The sequence below is a fragment of the Macaca thibetana genome, chromosome 2 (genome assembly GCF_024542745.1).
Source record: "Macaca thibetana thibetana isolate TM-01 chromosome 2, ASM2454274v1, whole genome shotgun sequence".
In the NCBI taxonomy this organism is placed as follows: domain Eukaryota; kingdom Metazoa; phylum Chordata; class Mammalia; order Primates; family Cercopithecidae; genus Macaca; species Macaca thibetana.
The window spans coordinates 72,616,703-72,630,179 of NC_065579.1; the positions used below are offsets into that span (position 1 = coordinate 72,616,703).

Sequence of the window (13,477 nt, forward strand, 5' to 3'; positions counted from 1 at the left end):
TAACAATGAAAAAAGGATATTTTGCATGTGGATAAAAACTTAAAAGAAGCATAGAAAAGTCAAAGATTCCCCCTCGCCCCCTTTGTGAATCAGTTAACACTACTTGCATAATGAAAAACAAAAATAAGAAACTGAGTTCCTTTTGGCATACAATCTGTAGAAAACCTGTAAGTCGCTCTTTGTCCTAATTTAAGTGGATGCTGTGAACATGAAGTGATACCAGGACTGGGTTGTGGTGCACTTGAGCCCTGACTGCACCACATGGGGAAAGTTCAGAGCAATGAGGGAGACTCACTGTTGCCCAAGAACTATCACTTATGCTATCTCAAAACAAAACAAACATGCTCTACATTCCGCATATCTGTAGGGCATCAAGATCCCAGCCATCATATCTTTAAATCATTGGATCCCAAAGGGAAAGTAAAATTGCATGAAGGAAAAATACCACACAGAGGGGAAAAATACTCCTTTTTGTAAGTCTTTATTTTTTAGTTGCTCCTCCCATAGTAATGCACTGAAAGGCATAACAGTTTATATTGTACAAAGCATTTGAAGAAAGTACCTCAACTTGCCGATTATTTCAAAATGAGATTACAAACAAAAAGAAAACAAATCTGGTTCCTCAATAAAGGGCAAAATAACTGAATACAGTCTGTTATTTACTTCTCTCTTTTAACATAAGGTTGGGAACACTTCATTTTACAAATAGGATTAACATGAACATAACATCGCACAAGCTTGCAGACAACCAGCATAAAATATGGAGTACAGTTTTTAATCAGAAGAATCATGCTTCCATGAAAGAAATTATAATCGTTTATACAATTGAATCAATTTCAGTATTACAAAAACTAAGTTGCATCTATTCGTATTTAGTTCATTAAGAAGGAAAACAAAACAAACAAACAAAAAAGGAATGTTAAGAAAAGCCAAACACCATTTGGCACTCTCATACACAGGTCGGGTCACCTTGGTCCTTGAAATTCAGAAAGGGGTGTGCCTCAGACGTCATAAAGTAGTGGCTGACTGGAACAGTGCTATTTTAATCAACAAACAATAGTTTGCCAACAAATAAATACATGATACACGCAACACACACACAAAAATAAACATTAAAAAACAGTGACATGATTGTCTAAAATTAAGATGTTATTACAAGGATTTGGCAAACAATTTATTAGTGGTACAGCGATACTGGTGATGAATAGGTTACTTCACTGACTTAACCTCTTTGAGTGTGAACATCCATAGTTTACAATATACACATACCCTTTTTCCCTAGTTTTAACCAATGTACTTAAGAAGGCAAAAGGGAAAACAAGTACTCCCTGTTATCAGTTTCTATAATAATTGACTGTGCATTTCATCCAACTACTTCTGTCTTCAAAGGGTTAAATTACATAAAACTTTAACGAAGAAAAAAAATTAAATCTGTAATTAAAAGCAACTGTTCCCAATCATGTCAGGTGATCTTGTACAAAAGAGAATTCAGTTTCTATGGAGTGTTCATTCGTATCAATGCTGCCATCTCAACTGCCCTTCTCACCCACCCATACCCTAAGGTGGGGTAAACTGGAAGATGCCTTCAGCCCAGCAAGTTTTTTGTTTTCATTGAATCACTTTAAGTCGCATTGATTGATCTTCCAGAAGTCAGCAGCTGCCTTTGCTGTGCAAAACAAAATATCGAGAATAAATAGTTTCTTTTTTCTTTCTTTTTCTTTCTTTTCTTTTTTAAATCATTCAGTTTAAGGTCACTAGACTTTAGATGAGTGACCCTGCAGGTTTATAAGGCATTCTGCTCAGCAGTCTTGTAAATAGTCCTATATGAAAGAGCCATGCTACTGTTGGACTTGGTCCCACTCTGGTCAACCTTGATAACGTCATACGTGGCTTATGGACTGGATAGCACTGGATTCCGCCGCAGCCCTGGCCATACTGTGCCACACGTTGGAAGAACTGTGGGATGTAGAATGGAGGGACTCCTTGTCAGACAATGACAACATCATAGCATATGCCTGGGGTAAAAAGGAGAGAGACTTAGTAAATGGCATTTGAAAAACATCACTTTTAGTTCAAAGAATATTGTTGGTAAAATGGAAAGAGATGGGACCCTGAGTAGGGGCATCCTTCCTGGGTGTGTTTGGCAAAAGAAGCATATTTTTTCATAGAAATCACATGGGATTACTGCTGACCTTTAGTGCCTAGGAGACCCCAAAAGTGACACACTCTACAGAACCAAAAAGAACTATCCTACCTAAAATGCAAATAGTGCCTCCTTTGAGAAAGATGAGTTGGTCTCCTGCTCAACTGCAAATACAGTCATCCATCCACTACATATGTTCAATTCACCAAAAATATGATTGTGTGCTTATGACTGAAACCAAAAATATTAATAGGTCTCTATCCATAGACCTACCTTGACAGAGCTGTGGCCTAGTAGAGGATACAGCCTGACTCCTACACTTTATAACCAAAAGCACTGAAGGTGCTTGAGTGACTTGCCCAAAGTCACTCAATTAGATACATACTGGGAGAAGCATAACTAAAATGTATTTCTGCCCAACTTTTAATCCAGTGTCTTTTCTCCAGTTTCCCTCCATGCTTGACATACTCAGTACTGACACCCACAAGTTGAGGTGGATCAAATCAGCTCTACCAAAAAAAATACAACCAAACACATGACCCAACAATGTTCTAATCAACTTGTTTTCCAATGTCTGCTGAGCAGAAGCTGCATGGAGGTGCTCTGTGAGGAAGTGCTCTTTCTTCCCTATTATCATGTCAAATTTTAAATAACTGTTCAGAGAATCCCCCATTTGCTGCCAAGCAAAATATTCAAATGGAATGTTTGGTCTTGACTTGTGAGTGAACTTTTCACTGTTGATTCCCTATTGTTGGTCTCATCCACTGTTAAACTTGCTTGTCAAAATGCTGCTGAAGTGGAATCATTAAAGTCCTGCCAAAGACATTCCACTGTCTGTAAACAAAGACAAAATGCCTCTGTTGTTAGGCAGAATTTCATCTTTGGGAGTCATGCTGAGACATGTGGCCACTCTGTGGTTTCTTCCGTAATCACTGCATTCAGTTAGAAAATCTGCCCTTGCAGGCTGATTTTGATTTGCTGGGTCATCGCTCTAAATGTACACATTTGACTTTTATGTATGCAGTTTACCTTCTGGACCTCTACGATATCTCATGATACATTTAACAAATATTTCTTAAGCATCTACTCTATGCCAGGCTCTGTGTTAGATACTAAGGAATTAAGAATAAATAATATAGAGTACTTATCTTTGGCACAGTTAAAGTATGGGTTAAGTGAGCATTGAACCTAAATTATCTATTCTGATTATGCACCTACTTTTAGAGAAAAAGATAAAGAATATTCTGAAAGAGTTAAATTCTGATATTTGGGAAGATAAAAGGGAGTATAGAGAAAATTTTGGAATTTTAAGTTTTAATCCTGGCTTTAAACCTGCCTCTACTCACCTAGCTGTGTGACCTTGAGCAAGTTGCTTAATCTTTTAAGCTTTACTTTCCTCCTATAAAACAGATGATAGTAATAACAGTACTGACCTCCAAGAGTTGTGGAGGAATCACACGCACTAACTTACATAAAGTGTTTAGCTCAGTGTGCCTGACTGAGCTAATACATAAATAGTACCTATTCATGAAATTAATTTTTACATGATAGAGTTTCTTGAGGAAGAGCACATGCAAAATGCAGCTACTATTGTACTGGTCAACTATTTTCAATTCAATCACTATAAAAATTACAGAATAAATATATGAATGCTTTGAGTAAAGCATCTGAGCCTTTAGATTCTAGAAAATGGCAAAACAGCATATCTGCCTTTTGGTAATCAAAGGAAATAAACATTTTCATATACAAGGATCAGTGCCCAGCATATAGCTGGTAGTTAATAAATGAATGAATGAATGGTATTATGAAATAAAGTGAATTTGCAAAAAGGCCTTTTCAACTTACCTGTATAACGTGATCAAGTAACAAGAAAAATATGACTTAGGATTGCAAAATGCTAGTATTTCTTATAATGGTAACAGCCCAGTTGGGCAGGGACTTTATGTCAAAATGCTGGTACTAAAATGTATTATAATTATATCCCTCATCTCTAGGTTTTCAGGCCCTTTTGCCTTCTATCACTTCTGGCCGTTTCTGGAGTTTTTAGGTATTATATCTTATAATAAATGAGAAGCATTTTTGGTGAACTAATTAAAAGAAATTTAAAAAGAAAAAACCATGTCCAGGTGCAATGGGTCACACCTATACAAATCCCAGTAATTTGGGAGGCTGAGGTGGGAGGACTGCTTGAGCTCAGGAATTTGAGACCAGCCTGGGCAACACAGTGAAACCCCATCTCTACACAAAATTGAAAAATTAGCCTGGCATGGTGGTGAGTGTCTATAGTCCCGGTTATCCAGATGCCTGAGGTGGGAGGATCACTTGAGCCCAGCAAGTCGAGGCTATGGTGAGCCGTGATTGCACCACTGCACTCCAGTCTTAGCAGGTGAGTGAGACCCTGTCTCAAAAACAAACAAAGAAACAAGTAACAAAAAACCAAAAACCTGAATACTCCAGCTATCTCTAATCAACAAGGATAGAAGAATGGGAAATCAAGGGTTAAAAAAAACTAGCCACTGCTTATGGATATCTCTACGTAAAAATGAAATGTCTACTCTAGCTAGTTTACCTTTAATGTTAAAAACTGAAAACTTAATTTTTATCCCCATTGAATAAAAATCCACTTACCCCTTTTACAATGAGGAAATGGTACCTATAGTCTTTAAGTGATGTTCTCAAGTTCATGGAGGTAGGCTCCAGGAGCCTCTGTAGATGCTGGCTGCTTTGACTTCAATTGAGAAAGAACATTTATTTTGCCTATTACCATACATAATATCTCAGAACTTTTTACTAAATTGAGTATTATTTAATGATTTGTATTATCCCATTGACACAATGTTTTTCCCACCTTCCTTAGGATATTACTACATTTGCTGTTAAGACCAACCCAGACATCTTACCCAAACAGAAAATCATTTCCAAATGAACAAACTAATATGGTCACATTCAGGCCACCTACAAAATGACCTAATGGACCAGGCAGTTAGACCACAGTGCCCAATAAATATGGCAATAGGAAGTTTCTTTAAGTTTAATTGACCTAAATGAACAACCTGGTTGAGTGTGGATGTCCAACAAAAAGTACTGACTTCCTTTATTTTGTAACAAAAACACTGAGGCTCTTTTAATTGCTATTTATGGACTCTTTAATGGATTTATTTTTAGTTATCATAGTGCTGATACAATGCTGTACAGCCTAACAAATCTGAGTACCATTCATTCACTCATTCATCCGTTGAATTTAAAATTGACCGGTTTTATTTCCAAATCTGCCAATAAGTTGGTGTAGACCTTTGGCAACTCACTTCATTTCTGATCCTCATTTTACTATTAAATTACAACATGAGATGACTTACTAATTAACTACACCTAACAATTTACTAGACAGAAGGGGACAAAAAATAGAATTCACTTTTCAGAAAAATCTTAATATATAATTACATTGACAAAAGTATAGACATGGAAAATGACTCTGAGGTAACACATAAACATTTGCAAACAAACATGATGAACTAACTGTACAGAAGTAAGAGAATTACAAAGTCAAGGAAAGATGAGTGTAGGATAGGGTTTGTCATAAAATTTCTATGCAGAATGCAGCTAAATTAATTGCTTTCTTGCTTAACTGTTTTGGATTTGGTCATAAACACAGTAAAGATAGGAACATTTTTAGAAAAGCATCTGACCCTGTTTGGATTCTAAAATATTTCAGAGATAGAATATTTGCTTATTGGTAATCAAAGGAAATGTACGTTTCATGCATAATGTAACCATGATGCTGTACTATGGGAAAATCTGTACCTGCGATTTGGACTTTCTGTGTAACGGCTGCTTCAGTTCCTCTGGCACATGGGAAGTACTAAAAGAAGACAACTCAGCTTCAGAATATTGATTATCTTCCATTTTCCTCATTTTGAGGCTATCTGTGAAGTGCCTTATATGATCTAGAGCAGAAAGTCCACTTTTATATTCTTCCTCTTTATACCTAAAATGAACCAATGAAAAACACAGAAATTTTTTTTTCAGTTTGTTATCTAATCAAATCACTTTCATTTGAATCTATCTGTACAACTGACAAACTTCATATGACGTATCTGCAGGGTTAAGTAGCATGCATCAATTATTGGGTTTTTATAAATATTTGCAAACATCATGCCTTAAAAACATATTTCTGTTAAGATTTTTAGTAACTAAAACCAAGCATATATTTGAGATAAAGAGTTAAAGTCAGTGACACATTTGTCAGTAATGTGCAGAGACAGAATTCATATATTCATAATTTCCATTTAAAGTAAAGCTAGTTATGACAATATTTAGTCAATATCTATCATGAAAATATAATAGTACCATCAATTTAACTGTTTGGTTATTTCTTTTCATTTAAAAAGTTATCATCTATATAGATCACATATATGTCTGATGAAGTGAAATTTATCTCAATTATACTTAACTGATGATCATACCAGATTATTGCATAAATTAAATATGTCAAAATCTCTTTTTTTCTTTGAGTTTTATAGGTAGAATCTAACAATAAATGATTGTGTACTTATGTAGTTTTCATTTTATTTTTCCCACCTCAGGTTAATCAGAGTTGCACAAAACCTGATGTATTTATACGCTTGTGGATTATGTTGATGGCCACCTTCTTTTCATCTATTTAAATCCAATCCACTGAGTATCCCTTACTAATTCAAATTTAATTTTTGTTATTTATAACTCACAAATTGCTTATCACAGGAGGAATTGCAACCATATGTGGATCTACTATAACTTAGTTTCTAAAGTCACCCAAGGTACTCACCTCACTGGGGATGTCTTGCAACTCATCTCTAGAGCACTGGTTTCTTCATAGTCATCCTCAGGGTTTCCTTCATGTAAATTACTTGTCACTGGTTCCTTTCCTGTTTTTCCAGTAATATCATTGTCTTCATCCTCCTCATCTAACAACACCTCATCTTCAACTTCTTCATCATCCAGTAAGTCTGAATTTTGACTGGTCACCAAAGCCTTTTCATCTTTAAAATGACTGCCATTCATTCTTTCAAAAGCATTAAAAAAAAAGTCCAATTGTTGGTTTCACTTTTAAAATCGTAATTTGTTTCTTTATTATGTCTTCCCAACAACAGTTTAGATTTCCAACACTTACACAGGAAATTTTTTATTGTTTATGCTCTATGTCAACCATGAAAAAATAATGTGACCTCACAAATGGGAAGATAAAGAAAAAAATAATTGTATGATTGTTCAGATTATAAATGAAGCCTCTGGCAGAACCCAAGAAACAATCTTGGTCTCCTATTTCTTATCAGACTTTGCTTGATAATTGACATTTCTATATATATCATATAAAAAGGCACACAAATACATTCTTAGCACAATTTACCTAATTACCATATAAGTACCCGCCATTTAAAATAATAGATTCCTGGAAAACTCATATCACTCATGGGCAGTAGCTTCAATACATATGCCTAAAGTGAATCTAAAAGTCCAAAGACAATCTTAAAGTAGCTGCCAAGAAACAACTAGATGACATTTATATTATATTCCACTTAGCCACTCTATCCAAATTTGGAAGTAATTGAGAGCTCACTTATTTGTACTATTTTCAAATTATTTTTTACAGTCTGAATGTGAAATAGTTCCTTGTTTCTCAGGGAAACACCAGGGTGGAAAAAGCTCAGGTATCAACAATGCACCCCCATCACTTTCCCACATAACAAAAATGAGTATAATTTAATATTCAGATTTCTCAGCATTAAAAAATAAATAAAACAATCTTGGATGTGACAAAAACAGATAGTAAGAATCCATTTGACCAGAAAAAGTCATATCATTATTAAGTTTTTAATATAAATAATCTCTTAACCTCTTTTATCAAAGAATGGTGAAAATTTATACACAGACATAAATTAGTTTCCAAATACACTGCCAACTTGCTTGCATGAGTGGATTAAAATTTTTATTTAAAAAAAAATGAAAGAAAAAAATAAAAGAACAAAAGAGTACATGGGTGAAAATCAAAAGTAACAAAAGCCAACATAATTAAGAAAATCTATTTGTTAATTAAGTTTTCAAATGTGGCAATTTGCAGGGAATGAATTATTCATCAAAAGTAGCCTGACAGGAGTTCAGGGGAAAAACTTAGATGACTCAACCTTCTTACTTCTGTGCTGTTTAGACATGTTGAAGCCAGATGTTGCAGCTATACAGGTTCACAAATCGCCAATTAAAGGCTAGAAAATTTGAATAGGCATCTCAGAACCCAAATGGTGTGTTTTGCTCAACGGTTCTTACTTGCATCAAGTAAATATCATTATCAAAGTGTAAGATTGTTACTGTTTCTTGCTTGTTCTTGCTACTTTGTCCTTCTGATCATCTACTTCCCCTCTCCCTTTTACAGACAGACAGACAGACAGACAGAAACACACACACAAATGGGCGAGTAAAGGGAAAGATACATCCAACTGCACACTGGTGTGGTTATCAGATTTCTGAGAGACTGGAAGGGTCTTTTTTCTTGTTTTTCTTAGACACACTTTTACACAGGTTGAAGAACAGAAGTGGTCTCTTTTTGGTTATTTGAGTAAAAAATGTTTATTTGATGCTTGCCTTGAAGAAATTACATAAAATAATTAAGTTTGACTTTTAATAACATCAAAAATAGAGGACACTAACCCAAAAATACTTGCATGACGAAAAATAATGGAACTTTCAACTAATGTCATGTTTTTTTAAAATTTACAATGCAGCATCCTAATTTAATAGGTCACTATATAGTTATGTCCAGAAAAGTCTACTTCTCAACAACAGATATTTAATATAGCTTATAGATAAGAAAAATTAAATCCAGTAGTTTTGGTGAAATTGTGTTTCATTAACTTCATATGCAATGTGAAGTGCTGGGTAACTGTTAAGTATTATCATTAACAGCATTAAAAGCTTTTTAAAATGAATTAAGCTATTCATGCTTAATGTTGATGATGACAAAAGGAGCCAGTGCATCAGGTCGGTAAAAACAAGGATGGTCATACCCACTGAAATAAACAGACCAGAATTAAATGAGTAGTCACTTAAGAGGACATAAAGTAGCAATAGAATCTTAAGAAGACTAAAAAAGTTTCTATGTAAAATATATTTGGGGGAAACTCCATGGGTATTTCATACATAAATGCATATATACATATGTACTGTAATATGTATATTACATATATACAGAATATACATATACGTATATAGGTATAATACATATATAGAGAGAATCATATATTACCTGTAATATATATAAATTTATAATGTATAATAGTAATCAGTATTGATCAGTGATTCAACTGAATCCCTGTGATGGCCTTTTCTTCTACTTCTGAAATTTTGATAACAGATTCTATTCAGCTATCAATTAGGTAAATCCTGGTAAAATTATGGGCTCTGGAACCAGACAGCTAAGGTTGAATCCCATTGACTACTTATGTGACCTCCGACACAACAGTTTAAGTTTCAATGTCTCTGTTCCTTCACTGCTAAAATTACAGTGGCTGTCTCACAGGGTTATCATGAAATTAAATTAATTAATACATGTAAAATGCTTGGAAGCACATGTGGTATTTAATATGTACTAAATATATACCAGTCTTTGGTGACTGAAGTAATAGTTGTGCCACAAAAGTGAGCATACAAAGTATATTTTAAAACATATTCATTTCAGTCGTCACAGAGTTTAAAGAGTAAAAAACAGCTTTACCTCTCCTCCACATTCCTGGGAGACTGACTGCTGTGGTTGCTGTTCCCAATGAAATTTCGAATTTCTGTGAAGTAAGCATCTTCTTTGTCATCCAGAATCGCACCTGTACTTTCCAGTTCAGAATGAGGCGACGATGTTGCTGTACCTGCGTGGAGCAGAAAGCCTTTTATAACAAAGATTATTGTTTATCTAGCTACTTATTTGGAAACTCACTCCTTATGAATTTGATCAGTGTTATTTCTTCAAACGTGCCCTATGAATATTAATAACTTTAGGAGGTCTTCAGCTTCCTTGGCCATGAAACGCGAGACTCACAATACCTGTATCACAGGATTGATGTAAGGCTTACATAAACTTAATCAACTATAAACACTTTGTATGTGGTTGAGCTTTACACCAACATTAGCTTCCTGTTGTTTATCTTGTCTACAAAGTATCTATAGTATAATAGTTCATCACAATAGTCTATATGACAAAAACAAGAGGTTAAAACATCCCCTCACCTAAAAGAGGTTATAATCTAACATCCTCTCACCTAAAAGAGGTCAACAAGTATTAACGTTGACGTGTTACACGTTTAACTATTTTTCCTAAAATAACTTTGATAAGAAAATTATAGTTGTCTGATCTAAGGGTACACACAGTTAGACAGTGTGGTCAGTTCTGCATATTGGATTATACTTCTGTACCTAAAATCTAATATTTTAAAACTATGATCATTAAATTGCTGACTTTGAGGGGGATGAACAGTATATACTTTTAGGTAGTAATCAGACAAGATCATAAACAATGTGCCTTTACAGTGGAAGAAAGATTAATAATTTAAAAATTCCATCAATAATGATTGCTAGTCTGTATTAATCCAACTTTTTTCTGTTCTTAAATCTCTTTGCCTGAACTCTGTATCTCTCCTCCCCTACTCCCAAAGCATAACCTTTATTCTCTGGAGACAAATTGTGACTGCACAGGTTGGCTCTGCACACATATGCCAGCTGGCAAATGTTACCTAATGACTTATTATCTAACTATTAGAAGCCAAAGACTAGAAAACCTACAATCCCTTCTGCTAAATATGTGCTGGCAAGGTTCCAGTTAAGAAAAGTCTAGTTTTATGCCAGTTACTTTTATCTTAATTTTATATAAGAATTTGTGACGAAAACAAAGTACCACTATTATTTGCTATGGGTTGCTCTGATCATGTCAATAGTTTCATATTCCGAGTCATAGCAAAAACTACCAAGAGAGGTTCTCTGAGCTGCAAGCCTTTTACAAAAGCAGCTATGCTTTCTAGATTAATATTCAGAGGGTGACATTCTGGGGCTGCCACTCTAGAAACTCTGCCATGCCTAGGGGCCACATTCTGTGCCAATAGGTGAAAAGACGGTCCCCTGCAATTAAGGAAATCTTGTTTCATAAGCCTCCTGCGAGTTTAGGTCATTGTCCTCTTTGCTTAAAAGTACCCATTAACATGAATTCAGGAAGATAAAAACATAATACAAATAAGGCCACTGAATCATCAATTAATCAATGGTCACATTGCTCACATTATTCTAAAATCTCAATAGAAACCTGCTGGAAATTTTTACAATCAGACCTGATTTGGTGTCAAAGTGGAATAAAAGAAGAGAGATCACATTATCTTATTATTATTTAAAATATGAAAAAGAAGCCATATTTGACTTATAGCACAATTTATTACATACCGGACATGTTTCCATTCTCATGTTTCTTTAGGTGTCTGTCTAAATTGGTTTGTTGACCAAAACACCTATCACATAAGTGACACTTAAATGGCTTCTCTTTATTGTGGATGTTGCGAACATGCCTTTGCAAGTTAGAAGATATGCTAAATGATCTGTCACAGTATTTGCATCTGAAAAATAAACAAAGAGAAAATATTTACAAGCACATTAAAAGGTATTTCTCAAGACTAGTTAGCCAGCTTTCAAAAATCATCTCCATCGTAAAACAACATTTTAAAGGAAAGGCATGGGGAGAATACTATTCACACAGTTAAGATTTTAATTCCAATAGATTGTGGTCGCTTTAAAGACTTTCATGACTTTATCAAAAACCATAAAATATTAGTGATTTGATTGCTCCCAAATTCATTAATCAGTACCAATATTTTAAGTAAACCTCATAAAATAAAGCACATTGAGGAACAGTAGCATTGTTTTATCTTCTGCTTAGGACAATACAATTAATTTTTTGGTAAACAAACATAAAACATTTATATAGTTTTCAAATACAATAATATATCACTTTTTAATTCAAAATTGCAGTCTGATTAACCAATTTCTCAGGAAATTCACTTTCTCAGATGCTAATCCTAAAGAAAATTCCATTATCTGTTTCAAAATAGTAATGAACATTCTAGACTTTTAAAACTAAGACAATGTAAATAACTCAGTGTGATACCCAAGAATCAGCTACCATAAAGCCTTTTCTCTATTAATCTTTAAACTGTTATAAAAAAATAATGCCACTAAATTCACTTTGTGAAATAAAAGCAAAGGTCTTCCATTTATCTCCCTTCCTATTACTCCTTATTTTTCATTTCTCTTTGTCTGAAAGAGTCTCTAGCAGTCTGAACTAGGTCAGTTTTTCATGAAAGCACTTGTTATTGGTTGGTTAATTGTTTCTGTTGTCCATGTGATAAAAATACCATAAATTATTTTTAACGTTTTCCTTTAGTCATAAAATGAAAATATAAAAATGCAAGGCCCCCTTCCCCTAGTCCTCATCAGTGAAGAAGAAAAGGGTTTTTAGTAATTGAGGTTATTATCCTCTATCATTTTAAGGTAAAGTTTCCATTATTTGCCATGATTTGTTTCTGTGATTTGGGGGGACATATTACTTGGAAAAAAAAGTTAACTTTCTCCAAATGACTTTTTTGTTGTTGCTGTTTTTTAGATGAAGCCTCACTCCATCACCCAGACTGGTGTGCAGTGGCACAATCTCGGCTCGCTGCAACCTCCGCCTCCTGGGTTCAAGCGATTCCCCTGCCTCAGCCTCCTGAGTAGCTGGGATTACAGGCACGTGTCACCATGCTCAGCTAACTTTTGTATTTTTGTAGAGACAGAGTTTCACCATGTTGGCCAGGCTGGTCTCCAACTCCTGACCTCAAGTGATCCACACACCTCAGCCTTCCAAAGTGCCAGGATTACAGTCGTGGGTCACCGCGTCCAGCCTCTAAATGACTATTAAATGAAAACTTCAATCTTAGAGGATAGAAAATTCTTAACTCATCCTTCCACGTGTGAAGGGCCCTTCTCCTCCCACTTTTGAAGGCAGAGTCAGTGGTTCAAGATCTCTAAAGCAGAAATCAGCCCATTCCACTAGAGTTCTTGGGCTTCTGTGGCTGTCCTTATGTGATGCCAGAAATCTAGTCAGTTCAGTAGGAAAAATAATCTGTTGAACTAGTTACTTTGGCATAGTATCAATAAACCAACACAAGTACTGATTTAATTTTTCCCCCTTAAAAAACTATTCTGGCATCATAAGGTTCTTCAACTTTCCTCACTTACAATATTAATAAAAAATGTGTGAAACCCCACATTATGGTAGTTGTAATATTTTAACCCCTG

General features: G+C 34.8%; 1 protein-coding gene across 13 annotated transcripts in view; it reads right to left on the reverse strand.

The window, feature by feature from the left end:
- Positions 1-465: 465 nt before the first annotated feature.
- Positions 466-13,477, reverse strand: part of MECOM (MDS1 and EVI1 complex locus) — a 594,443-nt gene continuing 581,431 nt past the window's right edge. For 11 of the 13 annotated variants that reach the window (XM_050779936.1, XM_050779948.1, XM_050779947.1 and 8 more), the window contains 5 exons: positions 11,591-11,760; positions 9,888-10,032; positions 6,948-7,184; positions 5,945-6,128; positions 466-2,015 (listed from right to left, as the gene is read on the reverse strand). In XM_050779936.1, coding sequence (XP_050635893.1) covers positions 1,881-2,015; positions 5,945-6,128; positions 6,948-7,184; positions 9,888-10,032; positions 11,591-11,760 — 871 coding nt within the window. In that variant the 3' untranslated portion in view covers positions 466-1,880. The other 2 variants (XM_050779940.1, XM_050779941.1) reach the window with 2 other exon arrangements.